This window comes from Ascaphus truei, assembly GCF_040206685.1.
Source record: "Ascaphus truei isolate aAscTru1 chromosome 20 unlocalized genomic scaffold, aAscTru1.hap1 SUPER_20_unloc_3, whole genome shotgun sequence".
Classification (NCBI taxonomy): domain Eukaryota; kingdom Metazoa; phylum Chordata; class Amphibia; order Anura; family Ascaphidae; genus Ascaphus; species Ascaphus truei.
In genome coordinates this window covers 162,362-177,295 of record NW_027453859.1, presented here as the reverse complement: position 1 = coordinate 177,295, position 14,934 = coordinate 162,362, and the positions used below count along the sequence as shown (strand labels likewise).

The 14,934-nt window shown below is 52.6% G+C and overlaps 1 protein-coding gene across 1 annotated transcript; it reads right to left on the bottom strand.

Annotated features, from left to right (window-relative positions):
* Window positions 1-889: 889 nt before the first annotated feature.
* RING1 (ring finger protein 1) lies at window positions 890-13,702 on the bottom strand. The gene is given in 8 exon segments (XM_075580925.1): window positions 890-2,630; window positions 3,918-3,979; window positions 3,982-4,091; window positions 6,294-6,596; window positions 7,621-7,836; window positions 8,291-8,451; window positions 8,688-8,777; window positions 13,575-13,702. Coding segments are annotated over 7 exon segments (1,032 nt in total). The 5' UTR covers window positions 8,766-8,777; window positions 13,575-13,702; the 3' UTR covers window positions 890-2,528.
* Window positions 13,703-14,934: the final 1,232 nt, after the last annotated feature.

Below are 14,934 nucleotides of genomic sequence, written 5' to 3'. Positions count from 1 at the left end.
TGCTGCTAACACTGTGAGCCCCGCTAATGTATCGTTCGTGTGTGTGTGTGTGTGTGTGTGTGTGTCTGTCTGACTGTGTGTGGCTGTGTGTGACTGTGTGTGAGTGTTTTTTTTTTTTTTGGACCTTTGGCCCGTCACTCCGCCTCAGGCCAATGAGAGGTGTGGGGGCGGGCCAAGGGACCAATGAGATTGCCGCTAGGGACACCGGACCATCCAGGCAGGCAAACATACAGTGCTTTCACTAATATAGTATAAGATATAGTTACATACTTCAATAATAATATTCTCACGAGTAAGGGTCATTTACTTAAACCCTTTGGCCAAAGCGTTATAAGCCTGCAGCCACGTCACGGCATGACCAGTATGCAGCCACGTCACGGCGTGACCAGTATGCAGCCACGTCACGACCAGTATGCAGCCACGTCACGACCAGTATGCAGCCACGTCACGACCAGTATGCAGCCACGTCACGGCATGACCAGTATGCAGCCACGTCACGGCATGACCAGTATGCAGCCACGTCACGACCAGTATGCAGCCACGTCACGGCAGTACCAGTATGCAGCCACGTCACGCATGACCAGTATGCAGCCACGTCACGGCATGACAGTATGCAGCCACGTCACGGCATGACCAGTATGCAGCCACGTCACGGCATGACCAGTATGCAGCCAAGTCACGGCATGAGATGCAGCCACGTCACGGCATGACCAGTATGCAGCCACGTCACGGCATGACCAGTATGCAGCCACGTCACGGCATGACCACATGTGCAGGTCCTAAACGCATTACTATATCACAGTGTCCCTTCCTGTTTCTATTTGTAATAACTGCAAAGAAACAAAGACCGCCCAGGGAATGTTAAAGAAAATGTAAGGAAAGATAATAATAATAATAAAAAGTGCAGCATTTAATAAGAAAAACGGCGAATGTGACGAAGAACACAGCAGGAAACGGATCGATAATCCGGGGAAGAAGAGAGGACGGGAGGATGTAGGATACAGCGCAATGAATACGCGAGCATGAGGTCGGGCAGCCTATATACACAGGTACAAGATACGCGAGCATGAGGTCGGGCAGCCCTATATACACAGGTACAAGATACGCGAGCATGAGGTCGGGCAGCCTATATACACAGGTACAAGATACGCGAGCATGAGGTCGGGCAGGCTATATACACAGGTACAAGATACGTGAGCATGAGGTCGGGCAGCCTATATACACAGGTACAAGATATGCGAACATGAGGTCGGGCAGCCTATATACACACACGCAGTCTATATACACAGATACAAGTCTTTACAAGATACAGCTCTGGGAGCCCTCTCCCCACACCCCTCAGGGGGCGGGATGCTGTATAGCGCTGGGAGCCCTCTCCCCACACCCCTCAGGGGGCGGGATGCTGTATAGCGCTGGGAGCCCTCTCCCCACACCCCTCAGGGGGCGGGATGCTGTATAGCGCTGGAGCCCTCTCCCCACACCCCTCAGGGGGCGGGATGCTGTATAGCGCTGGGAGCCCTCTCCCCACACCCCTCAGGGGGCGGGGATGCTGTATAGCGCTGGGAGCCCTCTCCCCACACCCCTCAGGGGGCGGGATGCTGTATAGCGCTGGGAGGCCTCTCCGCACGCCCCTCAGGGGGCGGGATGCTGTATAGCGCTGGGAGCCCTCTCCCACACCCCTCAGGGGGCGGGATGCTGTATAGCGCTGGGAGCCCTCTCCCCACACCCCTCAGGGGGCGGGATGCTGTATAGCGCTGGGAGCCCTCTCCCCACGCCCCTCAGGGGGCGGGATGCTGTATAGCTCTGGGAGCCCTCTCCCCACACCCCTCAGGGGCGGGATGCTGTATAGCGCTGGGAGCCCTCTCCCCACGCCCCTCAGGGGGCGGGATGCTGTATAGCTCTGGGAGTCCTCTCCCCACGCCCCTCAGGGGGCGGGATGCTGTATAGCGCTGGGAGACCTCCCACGCCTTTCAGGGGGCGGGATGCTGTATAGCGCTGGGAGGCCTCTCCGCACGCCCCTCAGGGGGCGGGATACTGTATAGCGCTGGAGCCCTCTCCCCACACCCCTCAGGGGGCGGGATGCTGTATAGCGCTGGGAGTTAATATAAGCAGATCTCTGGCAGGGTTGTGGGGGGGAGTTACCCCTCCTTGCCCCATGGTGGCGAAACCCACCATTTCTGTTCCATGATGGGGGCGGGGAAGCGCCAGAGTTCCATGTAAAGAGGGGTGCTGGGGGACGTTTCTCGCAGCATACGGGTCCCTCCCTGCCCCTGAGGGGGGGCGTAACCGTTCCAGGGGTCCTTATAAATGAGAGGTCCTGAGAGAAAGGCGACTCAATGTTGGGGTTCCTCTCCCTCCAGCGAGGATGCTCCCCTGTATTTCTGCTCCTTGGTGGGGCCATCGCACAATTCAGGAAGTCCATGAAAAGAGGGCGTCACGGGGGGTGGTCCTTCTTGGAGATGGATTCCCTCTTAACGTTGGGCTGGCTTCCTCCCCACCCCCGGGGTGTTACGCTCCCCCCCGCCCCGCTATTTCTGCTCCTTTGTTGGGGCGTAGTACAGCTCCAGAGGCTTGCTGACCTTCCAGTACTTCTCGTTAACAAGCTCCAACGTTAACGAACCGTTCAATGTCTGATAAGGGAGAGAAAGAGGTTAAGGATCGTATATAGGCGCCACACACACACACACACACACACACTGTGACACACACAGTGACACACACAGTGACACACACAGTGACACACACAGTGACACACACAGTGACACACACAGTGACACACACAGTGACACACACAGTGACACACACAGTGACACACACAGTGACACACACAGTGACACACACAGTGACACACACACACACACACACAGTGACACACACACACACACACACACAGTGACACACACACACAGTGACACACACACACAGTGACACACACACACACAGTGACACACACACACACCACAAATGATTAAACGTTCAGTGTCCGTGTGTGAGAAAGTCTGTGACCCGTTGGATTCAGCACCTGGTGGCGCCCCCGTGAGCAGCAATGACTTCAGCTGCGCGTGTCCTGTAACTGACGGTCAGTTTGTCACATCGGGTCTGAGGAGTTTCTGCCCCAGTCCTCCTTACAGAACTGCTTCAGCTCAATGACATTTGAGGGCTTCCTTGCATGGACAGCTCGCTTCAGGTTCTGCCACAACATTGCGATGGGTTTAGGTCCGGACTGTGACTAGGCCGTTCTAACACTATATAGGTCTTTATATAGGATCTTTATATAGGATGGGCCTCTCAAATTCCCCCATGAAGATCTACCCAATTAAAAATACCGCATCCTATTTAGCACCTTTAACCCAGCTGATAAAACCAGGGTTTAACTTGTGACACTCATTGTTTGTCTAATTCAGCGGTGCGCAAGCTGGGGGGCGCGAGACTGCCTGCGGAAGGGGGGGGTGGGGGGGGGAGGGGGAGTTTGCAGAGGCCCCGCACCGCGTCCCGAAGGCACTTACATTAAGTGCCGGGGAAGCTGCAGGGCCTCTGTAAGACTTTACTTACCTTGGCTCCGGCTCCTTCCTTCCCGCATCACCATGCCAACTCCGAGGTCATGTGACGACGCCGGAGTGGAGTAAAGTGGGGGTGACGGGGGGGGGCACGCGAGTGAGGAGACCGTCGGCAGGGGGGCGCAGGGGAAAAAAAGTTTGCGCCCCCTGGTCTAATTCATACATCATTTTGTTTCAAAAGACACGGAATTGGTTAATAAAAACCCCACTGGATATTTAAGAAGAGACTGGTTTTGATGCACGGAGGTTATCACGGGAAAAACGATGACATTTCCGTAATTATCATTGGGGTTCACAAACACTTTCTCGCCACTGTACATATACACACTACGTATATATACTCACTGTATATATACTCACTGTATACTGGCCTCCAGCTCCCGCACAGATATATATGGTATACTGCTTCTCGCTGACCTCCCAAGTGTCACGCCGTCTGCCCCCCCACGCAGAGCCTCCTCCTCCAACGCGATCCGCAGCGCCAGGTACTTGGATAAGTGATCCACAGTGGCATTGGCCGTGGTCTTAACGAACCTGCGGAGTGAAGAGGGGCGAGATCTGCTGCGTCACAGGGTTAATCCCCCCCTAATATGGACGCTCCATAGGGTTAAGATCTCCCCTGATGGGGGGCATGCAGAGCGTCTCACCCCCACTGCCCCAGCAGAGCATCTCACCTGGCTGTAGCCCCCACCCCGGCAGAGCATCTCACCTGTACACCCTCTCTGGCACACAAAGCCCCACCCTAAATCCTCTGCACCCTCTCTGGCTCACTAAGTCCCTGTGGCGAAAATGGAGGTACCCAGCGCATTAATAAAGGCAGGGTGCTCGGCTGGTTACCTCTATTTCGTATTGGGGATGAAGGGGTTCATTTCTCATGCACTGTACATGTCTTATTTTTCGCTCTGTCCCTTGTTGTCCCCATTTTGCAGGACTGTATGTGCTTGCAGTATAGTACACCCCAAGCACACACATATGGAAAATATAATTGTGAGATAAGGGGAACATGTATGATCAATAAAGTTTATTTTGCTGCAGGTTTTAAGAGACAGGCAGGAGGAAGTCGTTTGTTCTCCTGTCATTAAAATTCACACAAGAACCAAATGTTTTGACACCTATGAATGCCCCCCCCCCCCCTCCCGAGTTCCCCTTCCAGCCTGAGAGGGGCCAGGTAGAGAGGGGAGTGCACCTATGCTAAGTAGCCACGGTGGCGTTGTCACACATGCTCAGTGTGAACAGGAAATCCCTAGTGCCCACTCTCCAAACTGTGGGCAAGTAGGGGATTGGGGAATGAGAACTTTCCCACGAGGGGGATTGGGTGGGTATGTTGGCGATAGGCTTTCAAACCCTATATACATCCCACTCAGGCTATCCCCGTTGTCTTTCATTTGTCATTATACCATGTGAGCGGATTTCCAACACGCTTCTAATAGCGGAGAAGAGCAGCAGCACATTCCTGGAACGCAAAGAGTCTTATTACATCGGAACCAAGGACAAAACTCTGCGTTAGGACACTGTGAGTGCTGGGGGTTATCTGATTAACCCCAACGGACCAGAAAAGACTTTGCACATTCACAGAAGGGTTGGGCTGGCAATTTATGCCCTTGCAAAAGACTACATTTTAAAAGACAATCTTCTGGACATTATCTGGACATTATCTTCTTGCCCCTTTCTGGACATTATCCCCTGTTCCTATACCAGTAAGTGTAATTATTAAGTGTATTCTGCAGTTGTTGTGTGTTTGCCTATCAAGGGAATAAATCTCAGTTTATTTTGCTCAACTTGTTCTGCTCAATTGGGATCCACAAAATATAAATTTGTTAATAAGTGCGTCCATCGTGACAGTCCCACCCTAACTCACCTATTTAACCTCTCACCTCTGGCACGTCCCATCTTCTTTCAAACACGCACTGATCATCACGCCTATACTCAGGAAACCCTCTCTCAACTCATCCTCCCCCTCCAACTACCACCCTCTCTCTCTTCTCCCCTTTGCCTCCAAGCGACTTGGGCGACTTGTATTCAAACCACCTGACTCACGTTCTCTCCTCCAACTCCCGGCTGGACATCCGCCTCACCTCCTGCCTCATCTCCTCTCACTGCCCCCCCCCCCCCCCACCCTGCATCTAAGCCCTTATCCCCAAATACATACCTACACCCCCCTACGTTCTGCCCATGACAGCCGCCTTTCTACCGCCTACAAGACTTCTCCCGTGCTGCCCTCTCTCTCTGGGGTCCCTAAGCCAGAGCTTATCCTACAATGAGCAGCCACCTCACCTTCTCGTTTCAACATTGTCCCTCATTCCCTGTAGAGTGTAAGCTCTCCTGACGAGCAGGGCTCTCATTACCTCCCTGTACCCGTCTGTCGCCCTCACTTGTATGTAACATACATAACTCTGAACCCCATTACACCGCGCTGCGGAATATGTTAGCACATCATAAACACTAATAATACCCGCACTCCCCCCGCAGAGCGTCTCACCTGTAACTCCACCCCCACAGAGCATCTCACCTGTACCCCCGCAGAGCGTCTCACCTGTAACTCCACCCCAAAGAGCATCTCACCTGTACCCCCGGCAGAGCGTCTCACCTGTAACTCCACCCCCACAGAGCATCTCACCTTTACCCCCGGCAGAGCGTCTCACCTGTAACTCCACCCCCACAGAGCATCTCACCTGTACTCCCGGCAGAGCGTCTCACCTGGAAGTCACGCATGGCGCCCCCTGCAGAGCGTCTCACCTGGTCTGGCTGTAGCCATCCTTCTCCACCAGCAGGGGGTGAGCTCTGAACACCAGCTCGATCTCGCTGCCGGCCTCCCCTCCGCCCGGCGTCTCTGGGCTCCTCCCCCCACCCTCGTGGGACAGGTCAGGCTCCGCCCCTGAGTCCTCCGAGGGGTGGGATCTCTTGCGGCTGGGACCCGGCTCCTGCGGGGTGCTGTGCACGGACGGGTTACTGACGTGGGAGCGGCTGTCACAGTTCTCCTCACCCCCGCTGAACGTGGTATTGTCAGACTCGTGCTGGTGCTTCCGAACACGCTGTGCCCTGCGGGAGATACCAAGAGGAAGAGGGGGGGGGGGGGGGAGGGTGAGGAGGGGGGCAGATGAGGAGGGGGAATGGGGGGGGGGGGAAGATGAGAAGAGAAAGGGGGGGAGATGAGGGGGAGGCCAGAAAATGTCACTGTGCGTGGGGAGGGACAGACTGTATGGTCCATAATCTCTCTCTGTCCTCTGTACCAGTTCATAGTTTGCATCTTCGTGTGTGTGTGTACACACCTGTGCATCTTCAGCCCTGTGTGTGTGTGTGTGTGTACACCTGTACATCTTCAGCCCCTCCGTGTGTGTGTGTGTACCTGTGCATAGCTTGCATCTTCAGTCCCTCCTCGATGCTCGAGCTCAGTGCCTGCTGGTTGTGTAGACGGGTGTGTGTGTGTGTGTGTGTACCTGTGCATAGCTTGCATCTTCAGTCCCTCCTCGATGCTCGAGCTCAGGGCCTGCTGGTTGTGTAGACGGGTGTGTGTGTACCTGTGCATAGCTTGCATCTTCAGTCCCTCCTCGATGCTCGAGCTCAGTGCCTGCTGGTTGTGTAGACGGGTGTGTGTGTACCTGTGCATAGCTTGCATCTTCAGTCCCTCCTCGATGCTCGAGCTCAGTGCCTGCTGGTTGTGTAGACGGGTGTGTGTGTGTGTGTGTGTGTATGTACCTGTGCATAGCTTGCATCTTCAGTCCCTCCTCGATGCTCGAGCTCAGGTCCTGCTGGTTGTGTAGACGGGTGTGGGTGTGTGTGTGTACCTGTGCATAGCTTGCATCTTCAGTCCCTCCTCGATGCTCGAGCTCAGGGCCTGCTGGTTGTGTAGACGGGTGTGTGTGTGTGTGTATGTACCTGTGCATAGCTTGCATCTTCAGTCCCTCCTCGATGCTCGAGCTCAGTGCCTGCTGGTTGTGTAGACGGGTGTGTGTGTACCTGTGCATAGCTTGCATCTTCAGTCCCTCCTCGATGCTCGAGCTCAGGCCTGCTGGTTGTGTAGACGGGTGTGTGTGTGTGTGTGTGTGTGTGTGTGTGTATGTACCTGTGCATAGCTTGCATCTTCAGTCCCTCCTCGATGCTCGAGCTCAGGGCCTGCTGGTTGTGTAGACGGCTCAGCTTCGCCAGCACACGGTCCTGATGGGCCTCATATTCATCTCTGCTTGGGTAGATCTTGGAGATCAGAGCATCGAAATTCGGGTCAGGACGCAGGGAGCGTTTAGAGACCAACTTCTTCCTGCATGTGGGACACTCCTTATTCCTAAGGGAGAAGGACACCATATATACATATATAATATATATAGGGGAGATAAACGTCTTCATGCATGTAGGGGACACGCGCGCAAACGTGGACACACACACAGCCTTAGGGCGAGGTGGTTGCTTTGGGCCTCGTGCCTTCTGGAGGCCCCTCGCGCCGTCTTCCTGTCGGCGCCAGGATCCAACTTCCGCCCGACAGGAGAGGGGAGAGCTGGGGTGCCGCCGGGCAGGCGAAGGACAGTTGTGTGTGTGTCTGGGGGAAGTATTACCATCTCCGAAGCGGTAGCATCACCCCTCCTTCAGCGTCTCGGTGTCATGGTGACTCAACGTGCCATGACAACGCCACGTCACATGCCGCTGTGACGTAATGACGTTGCCATGCTGCTGGAGGAGCGACACTGCCCGGAGGAGGGTCCCCGCTGCCAGCTTGCCACATTGGGCCGGCCCTGACTCACCCGCTGCGGAGAGCAGTAACAATGCAGTCCGAGCAGAATCGGTGCAGACACTCCTTGGTGGTCATTGTGTTTTTCAGCATGTCCAGGCAGATGGGACACATCAGCTCACTGTGCAGACTGCGCGGGGACACCGCGATCTCCGTGCCGTCCATGATTGCCTCCTACAAAGAGACAAGACACATGAGACACGGTCACTGTGCAGAGTGCGCGGGGACACAGCGATCTCTGCCATCCATGATGGCCTCCGACAGACACGAGACACGATCACTGTGCAGACTGCGCTGGGACACAGCGATCTCTGCCGTCCATGATAACCTATGGACGAGCGACGGGAAGAGCCGCGAGCGACACATGCGACGGACATGCAAAAAGTGTTCTGTGTCCGTGCCTTTGGTACCTGTGGGGTCCGGTGCAGCTCATACAAACTCAGCTCCCACGTCTTGCTGGAGCACTGCACGCTCACCGGGGTGGTCATCTTCTCACCGGCCTGTGGGAGAGACGGGGCGAGGCCAGAGAGGGGGCGAGGCCAGAGAGGGGGCGATGCAGGGGGCGAGAGAAGACAGATATATATATAGATTCCCATAAACACATATACTTCTATAATCTGTTACATAGCAATAAATATGCACATGGATGTGGATAACTACATATTCATATAGATTTATACATATATCAATATGCGAGAGGCCAACGTACACATATGTAGCCCCCCTGGCAGTTGGCTACTAGGTGGTTAACTTCGGGACAGTTAAATCATGGGTTATTTTGATGAGGGGCGGGACTTCCTCCCAGTATTCATTGGGAGGTAATGGCAACGAGGAGTTATGGGCCGTTATAAATAGCTACATTGCTCATCCTCTAATCTTTGCGCTCCAGTTTTATGCTTCCCAAAGCTATAGGGGAGAAAAGAAGGCCACCCAAGTGACCTCATTTCTTATTTATGTCCACCTGGCGCCCATTCTTCAGTTCCCTCTGTGCGCTGCCATGCAACGATCTGCCGCCATTTCTCCTTCATGGTCCATGTCACTGGCCGCTCTCTACAAGTTGAGCAAGAGTTGACCGCGAGGCGGCTACATATCACGCTCATCTTCAAGGCTCTTCACATCTACGCTTGAAACCCTCGTTATATACACCGACTTGCTCACTATGCTTGCTGAGCCCGGCCTTCTCTCAACACATCTCTCTCACATGTGGCACCCACCTCCCACTCAACGTTCAACCAGCAGCGTCTCTCTCTCTCCCTCCCTCTCAACGTTCAACCAGCAGCGTCTCTCTCTCTCCCTCCCTCTCAACGTTCAACCAGCAGCGTCTCTCTCTCTCCCTCCCTTCAACGTTCAACCAGCAGCGTCTCTCTCTCTCTCTCCCTCTCCCCAATGTTCAACCAGCAGCGTCTCTCTCCCTCTCCCCAACGTTCAACCAGCAGCGTCTTTCTATCCAACGTTCAACCAGCAGCGTCTCTCTCTCCAACGTTCAACCAGCAGCGTCTCTCTCTCCAACGTTCAACCAGTAGCGTCTCTCTCTCTCTCCCCAACGTTCAACCAGCAGCGTCTCTCTCTCCAACGTTCAACCAGCAGCGTCTCTCTCTCCAACGTTCAACCAGCAGCGTCTCTCTCCCCAACGTTCAACCAGCAGCGTCTCTCTCTCCAACGTTCAACCAGCAGCGTCTCTCTCTCCAACGTTCAACCAGCAGCGTCTCTCTCTCCAACGTTCAACCAGCAGCGTCTCTCTCTCCAACGTTCAACCAGCAGCGTCTCTCTCTCCAACGTTCAACCAGCAGCGTCTCTCTCTCCAACGTTCAACCAGCAGCGTCTCTCTCTCTCTCTCCCCAACGTTCAACCAGCAGCGTCTCTCTCTCTCTCCCCCCAACGTTCAACCAGCAGCGTCTCTCTCCCCCCCCAACGTTCAACCAGCAGCGTCTCTCTCTCTCCCCAACGTTCAACCAGCAGCGTCTCTCTCTGTCTCCCCAACGTTCAACCAGCAGCGTCTCTCTCTCCCCAACGTTCAACCAGCAGCGTCTCTCTCCCCAACGTTCAACCAGCAGCGTCTCTCTCCCCAACGTTCAACCAGCAGCGTCTCTCTCTCCAACGTTCAACCAGCAGCGTCTCTCTCTCTCCAACGTTCAACCAACAGCGTCTCTCTCTCTCCAACGTTCAACCAGCAGCGTCTCTCTCTCTCCCTCCCTCCCTCCCTCCAACGTTCAACCAGCAGCGTCTCCCTCCCTCTCCGTCTCCCCAACGTTCAACCAGCAGCGTCTCTCTCCCTCTCCCCAACGTTCAACCAGCAGCGTCTCTCTCCCTCTCCCCAACGTTCAACCAGCAGCGTCTCTAACTCCAACATACATCTGAAAGCTCACCTGTTCAATGCAAGGTTCAGCACCAACCAACGCGCGCAGTTACTCTTACCGTTTTCGTTCGTCTCACACATGCCAATTAGATGGTAAGCTCTTCGGGGCAAGAACCCCTCTTTCCCAATATGCCACTTATCAGTTTATCCCCAGTGTATTATTATTATATATCCCCCCCCCCCCCCCTCGGTGTAGTAGTATATCCCCATCCCCGGTGTATTATACCCCCAGTGTAGTATTATATCCCCATCGTAGTATTTGTAATTCAATGTTGGAAAGAGACGCTTACTTGGGTACTATAATGAAATTCTACAGTCATATGGAACCAATATATTTACACACACATATACATATACATACATATATATATATATATACATATATATATATATACACATATACATATACATACATATATATATATATATATACACATACATATACATATATACACATATATATATATACATATACATATATATATACATATACACACACACACACACACACACACACACCACACACACACACACAGCTGTCTGTGGGTGGTTTTCTGGGTATGCACCTTAACCCTGGCTGTGCTCAAAGCTGTGACCATGCAGCAAGCTTAAGTCTATAGGGAACCATGTTAAAATGGTTATTGAGGCAAAAAGTGACACTGTGTGCTCATTTGCATGTCATTTCCCAGAATCCCTTGCTGCAGTGGAAGTGCTGTATGCTGGGTGATAATGGGGAAAGGCGGGGTTGCAGACCTGCCTAAGACATGCAGATGAGCATACAGTTGTATTTGCACACATATATACATTATATATATATATATATATATATAGTGTTCGACAAACCTATACATTTGCTCGCCCCGGGCGAGTGGATTTAACCCCCGGGCGAGTAAATATTGGCCCAAGCAGCACACGTTTGGTACTAGGTGGCGAGTAGATTTTTTTTGTGTGGCGAGTAGATTTTTTGGTGATTTGTCAACCACTGTATATATATATACACACACACACACACACACACACACACACATAGTCATATGGAACCAATATATTTACATACACAATATACAGTGCACAATATACAGTGCACAATATATTTGCATACATAATATACAGTGCACAATATATGTGCATACATAATATAAGGTGCACAATATATTTGCATACATAATATACAGTGCACAATATATTTACATACACAATATACCGTGCACAATGTATTTACATACATAATATACAGTGCCCAATGTATTTACATACTTAATATACAGTGCCCAATATATTTACATACATAATATACAGTGCCCAATATATTTACATACATAATATACAGTGCACAACAACTTTGCAACTGTGAGAACTTAACTTTCTAAAAGCTGTGATTCTTTGTACTCTTTCTATCCCCCAATACCTGGGAAGTCTCTCCCCCTGCGTCTCACCGTGCCCTCTCCCCCTGCGCCTCACCGTGCCCTCTCCCCCTGCGCCTCACCGTGCCCTCTCCCCCTGCGCCTCACCGTGCCCTCCCTACTGCTTTTTCTGTTTACTGTTTCCTCACTCCTTTGTGAATGTCTCTGTTCTCTCCAACTTCCCCACTCCACCATTATTTATACACCTCTCTCCCAACAACTTCTTTACCCCTCAATAAAAAACACCCACATAAATCCTCTATCACACCCTCTATCTGCTCCTTCCTGCTGCTGGGGATCTCCCCTAAGCCTGAAGCCAGACATACACACCTGCTCTCACCCACGCCTCCCTGTCATCTCTTCTCACCAACGCCTCCCTGCCACCTCCTCTCAGCCACGCCTCCCTGCCATCTCCTCTCACCCACGCCTCCCTGCCATCTCCTCTCACCCACGCCTCCCTGCCATCTCCTCTCACCCACGCCTCCCTGCCATCTCTTCTCACCCACGCCTCCCTGCCATCTCTTCTCATCCACGCCTCCCTGCCATCACTTCTCACCCACGCCTCCCTGCCACCTCCTCTCACCCACGCCTCCCTGCCACCTCCTCTCACCCACGCCTCCCTGCCACCTCCTCTCACCCACGCCTCCCTGCCATCTCTTCTCACCCACGCCTCCCTGCCATCTCTTCTCACCCACGCCTCCCTGCCATCTCCTCTCACCCACGCCTCCCTGCCATCTCCTCTCACCCACGCCTCCCTGCCATCTCTTCTCACCCACGCCTCCCTGCCACCTCCTCTCACCCACGCCTCCCTGCCATCTCTTCTCACCCACGCCTCCCTGCCATCTCTTCCCCTGTAAATGGTGTTAACCTTCTGATTTAATACTGACTGACCTTAAAACTCGCCCCACAAATCCAGCATCCCAACAGCCTGCACTCATGGCCACTGTCCCACACTCAGTCACTCCTACCAGCCATTGTGGCCAAGCACTGCCATCTACAGCACTTACTCCCTCATCTGCTATCTCTGTAACTCTCCCATCATACCCCTTAGATTGTAAGCTCTTCGGGGCAGGGATTTCCTTTCCTATTGCCTGACTTTGCTGCACTTATTGTATTATTATACTTCCCTGTACTTTATTCTTTGTGAAGCGCAGAGTACACTTTTGGCGCTATATAAAGGCATACAACATATATCAAATACATATCATGACACAGTGTAATATATATATATATATACATACACACACACACACACACACACAATCATGACAGTGTAAAAAAATAAATATATATATATATATATACACATACACACACACACACACGACAGTATAAAATATATATCAGATACATGTCATAGTGTAATATATATCACAGGTACATATCATGACACAGTGTGTACAATATATCATGACAGTGTGTACAATATATCATGACAATGTGTATATATCATGACACAGTGTGTATAATATAGAGAACTAGATCATACGTCACCGTGACGTCACGTACTAGAACCCCGTCACGTGCCCCCGGGTTACCTGGCGCTCACGTGACTCCCGGTTTCCCGGTGCTGGTGAGATAGGGAGACAGGTAAAACAAAAAAATAACAGGAAGTGTAGCCTTTTCCGGCCACACGTCACTTCCGGTGTGACGCTCCAGACGTCATGCAGCGCTGGCCTGGAAGTCACGCCCCACGAGAAGCCGAGCCAGCCAATCAGCTGGCAGCAAGGGACTGACTGCCCACCAACAACCAAGCAGCCAATCAAGGGGCAGCAAGGGACTGGCTGCCCGCCAACAACGAAGCAGCCAATCCGCTTCAACCAGCCGAGGTGGGAGGGGGGAAGCTCCGCCTACTGGTGCCCGCGCGGCTTGGCTAGCACGCGCGCTCGGTCACTTGAGTGCCAATGAGGCGGGAAAATACGTGAGGCGGCCAGGTGCAACTTCCCGGCCGCCATTTTGTCAGCCGCATTTCAGGATTTGCGTCAGTGACCTAGTGAGGCCCTAATACCAAGGTGCCGCCCATACACGGTATTACATAAAGGTGCTAGAAACAGCCACCCATACACGGTATTACATAAGGGTGCTACACACAGAGCCACCCATACACGGTATTACATAAGGGTGCTACACACAGAGCCACCCATACACGGTATTACATAAGGGTGCTACACACAGAGCCACCCATACACGGTATTACATAAGGGTGCTACACACAGAGCCACCCATACACGGTATTACATAAGGGTGCTACACACAGAGCCGCCCATACACGGTATTACATAAGGGTGCTACACACAGAGCCGCCCATACACGGTATTACATAAGGGTGCTACAGACAGAGCCGCCCATACACGGTATTACATAAGGGTGCTACACACAGAGCCGCCCATACACGGTATTACATAAGGGTGCTACACACAGAGCCGCCCATACACGGTATTACATAAGGGTGCTACACACAGAGCCACCCATACACGGTATTACATAAGGGTGCTACACACAGAGCCACCCTGAGATAGAGCGATGCAGCGTGAGGAGGTGACATGAAACCAACCAGGGTCAGTAATAAAGCCATACTAATAAAAGCAATTCCGCGCACCAGGACGCGGCAGCCCGCGCGCCAGGACAAGGCAGGACGCGGCAGCCCGCGCCAGGACACGGCAGCCCGCGCGCCAGGACGCGGTAGGGCAGTCCGCGCGCCAGGACACGGCAGCCCGCGCGCGAGGACACGGCAGCCAGTGGTTCCTTGTCACATTTTCACTTTTTTATTTTTTGCATCGCCGGCTCATAAATTTGAATATATATTTTTTAAATGTGTTTTTAATATTTCTATTATTTATATATTTTGATCTTCTCCATCGCCTTCACCACTTTTTTATCGTCTATATATATATATAT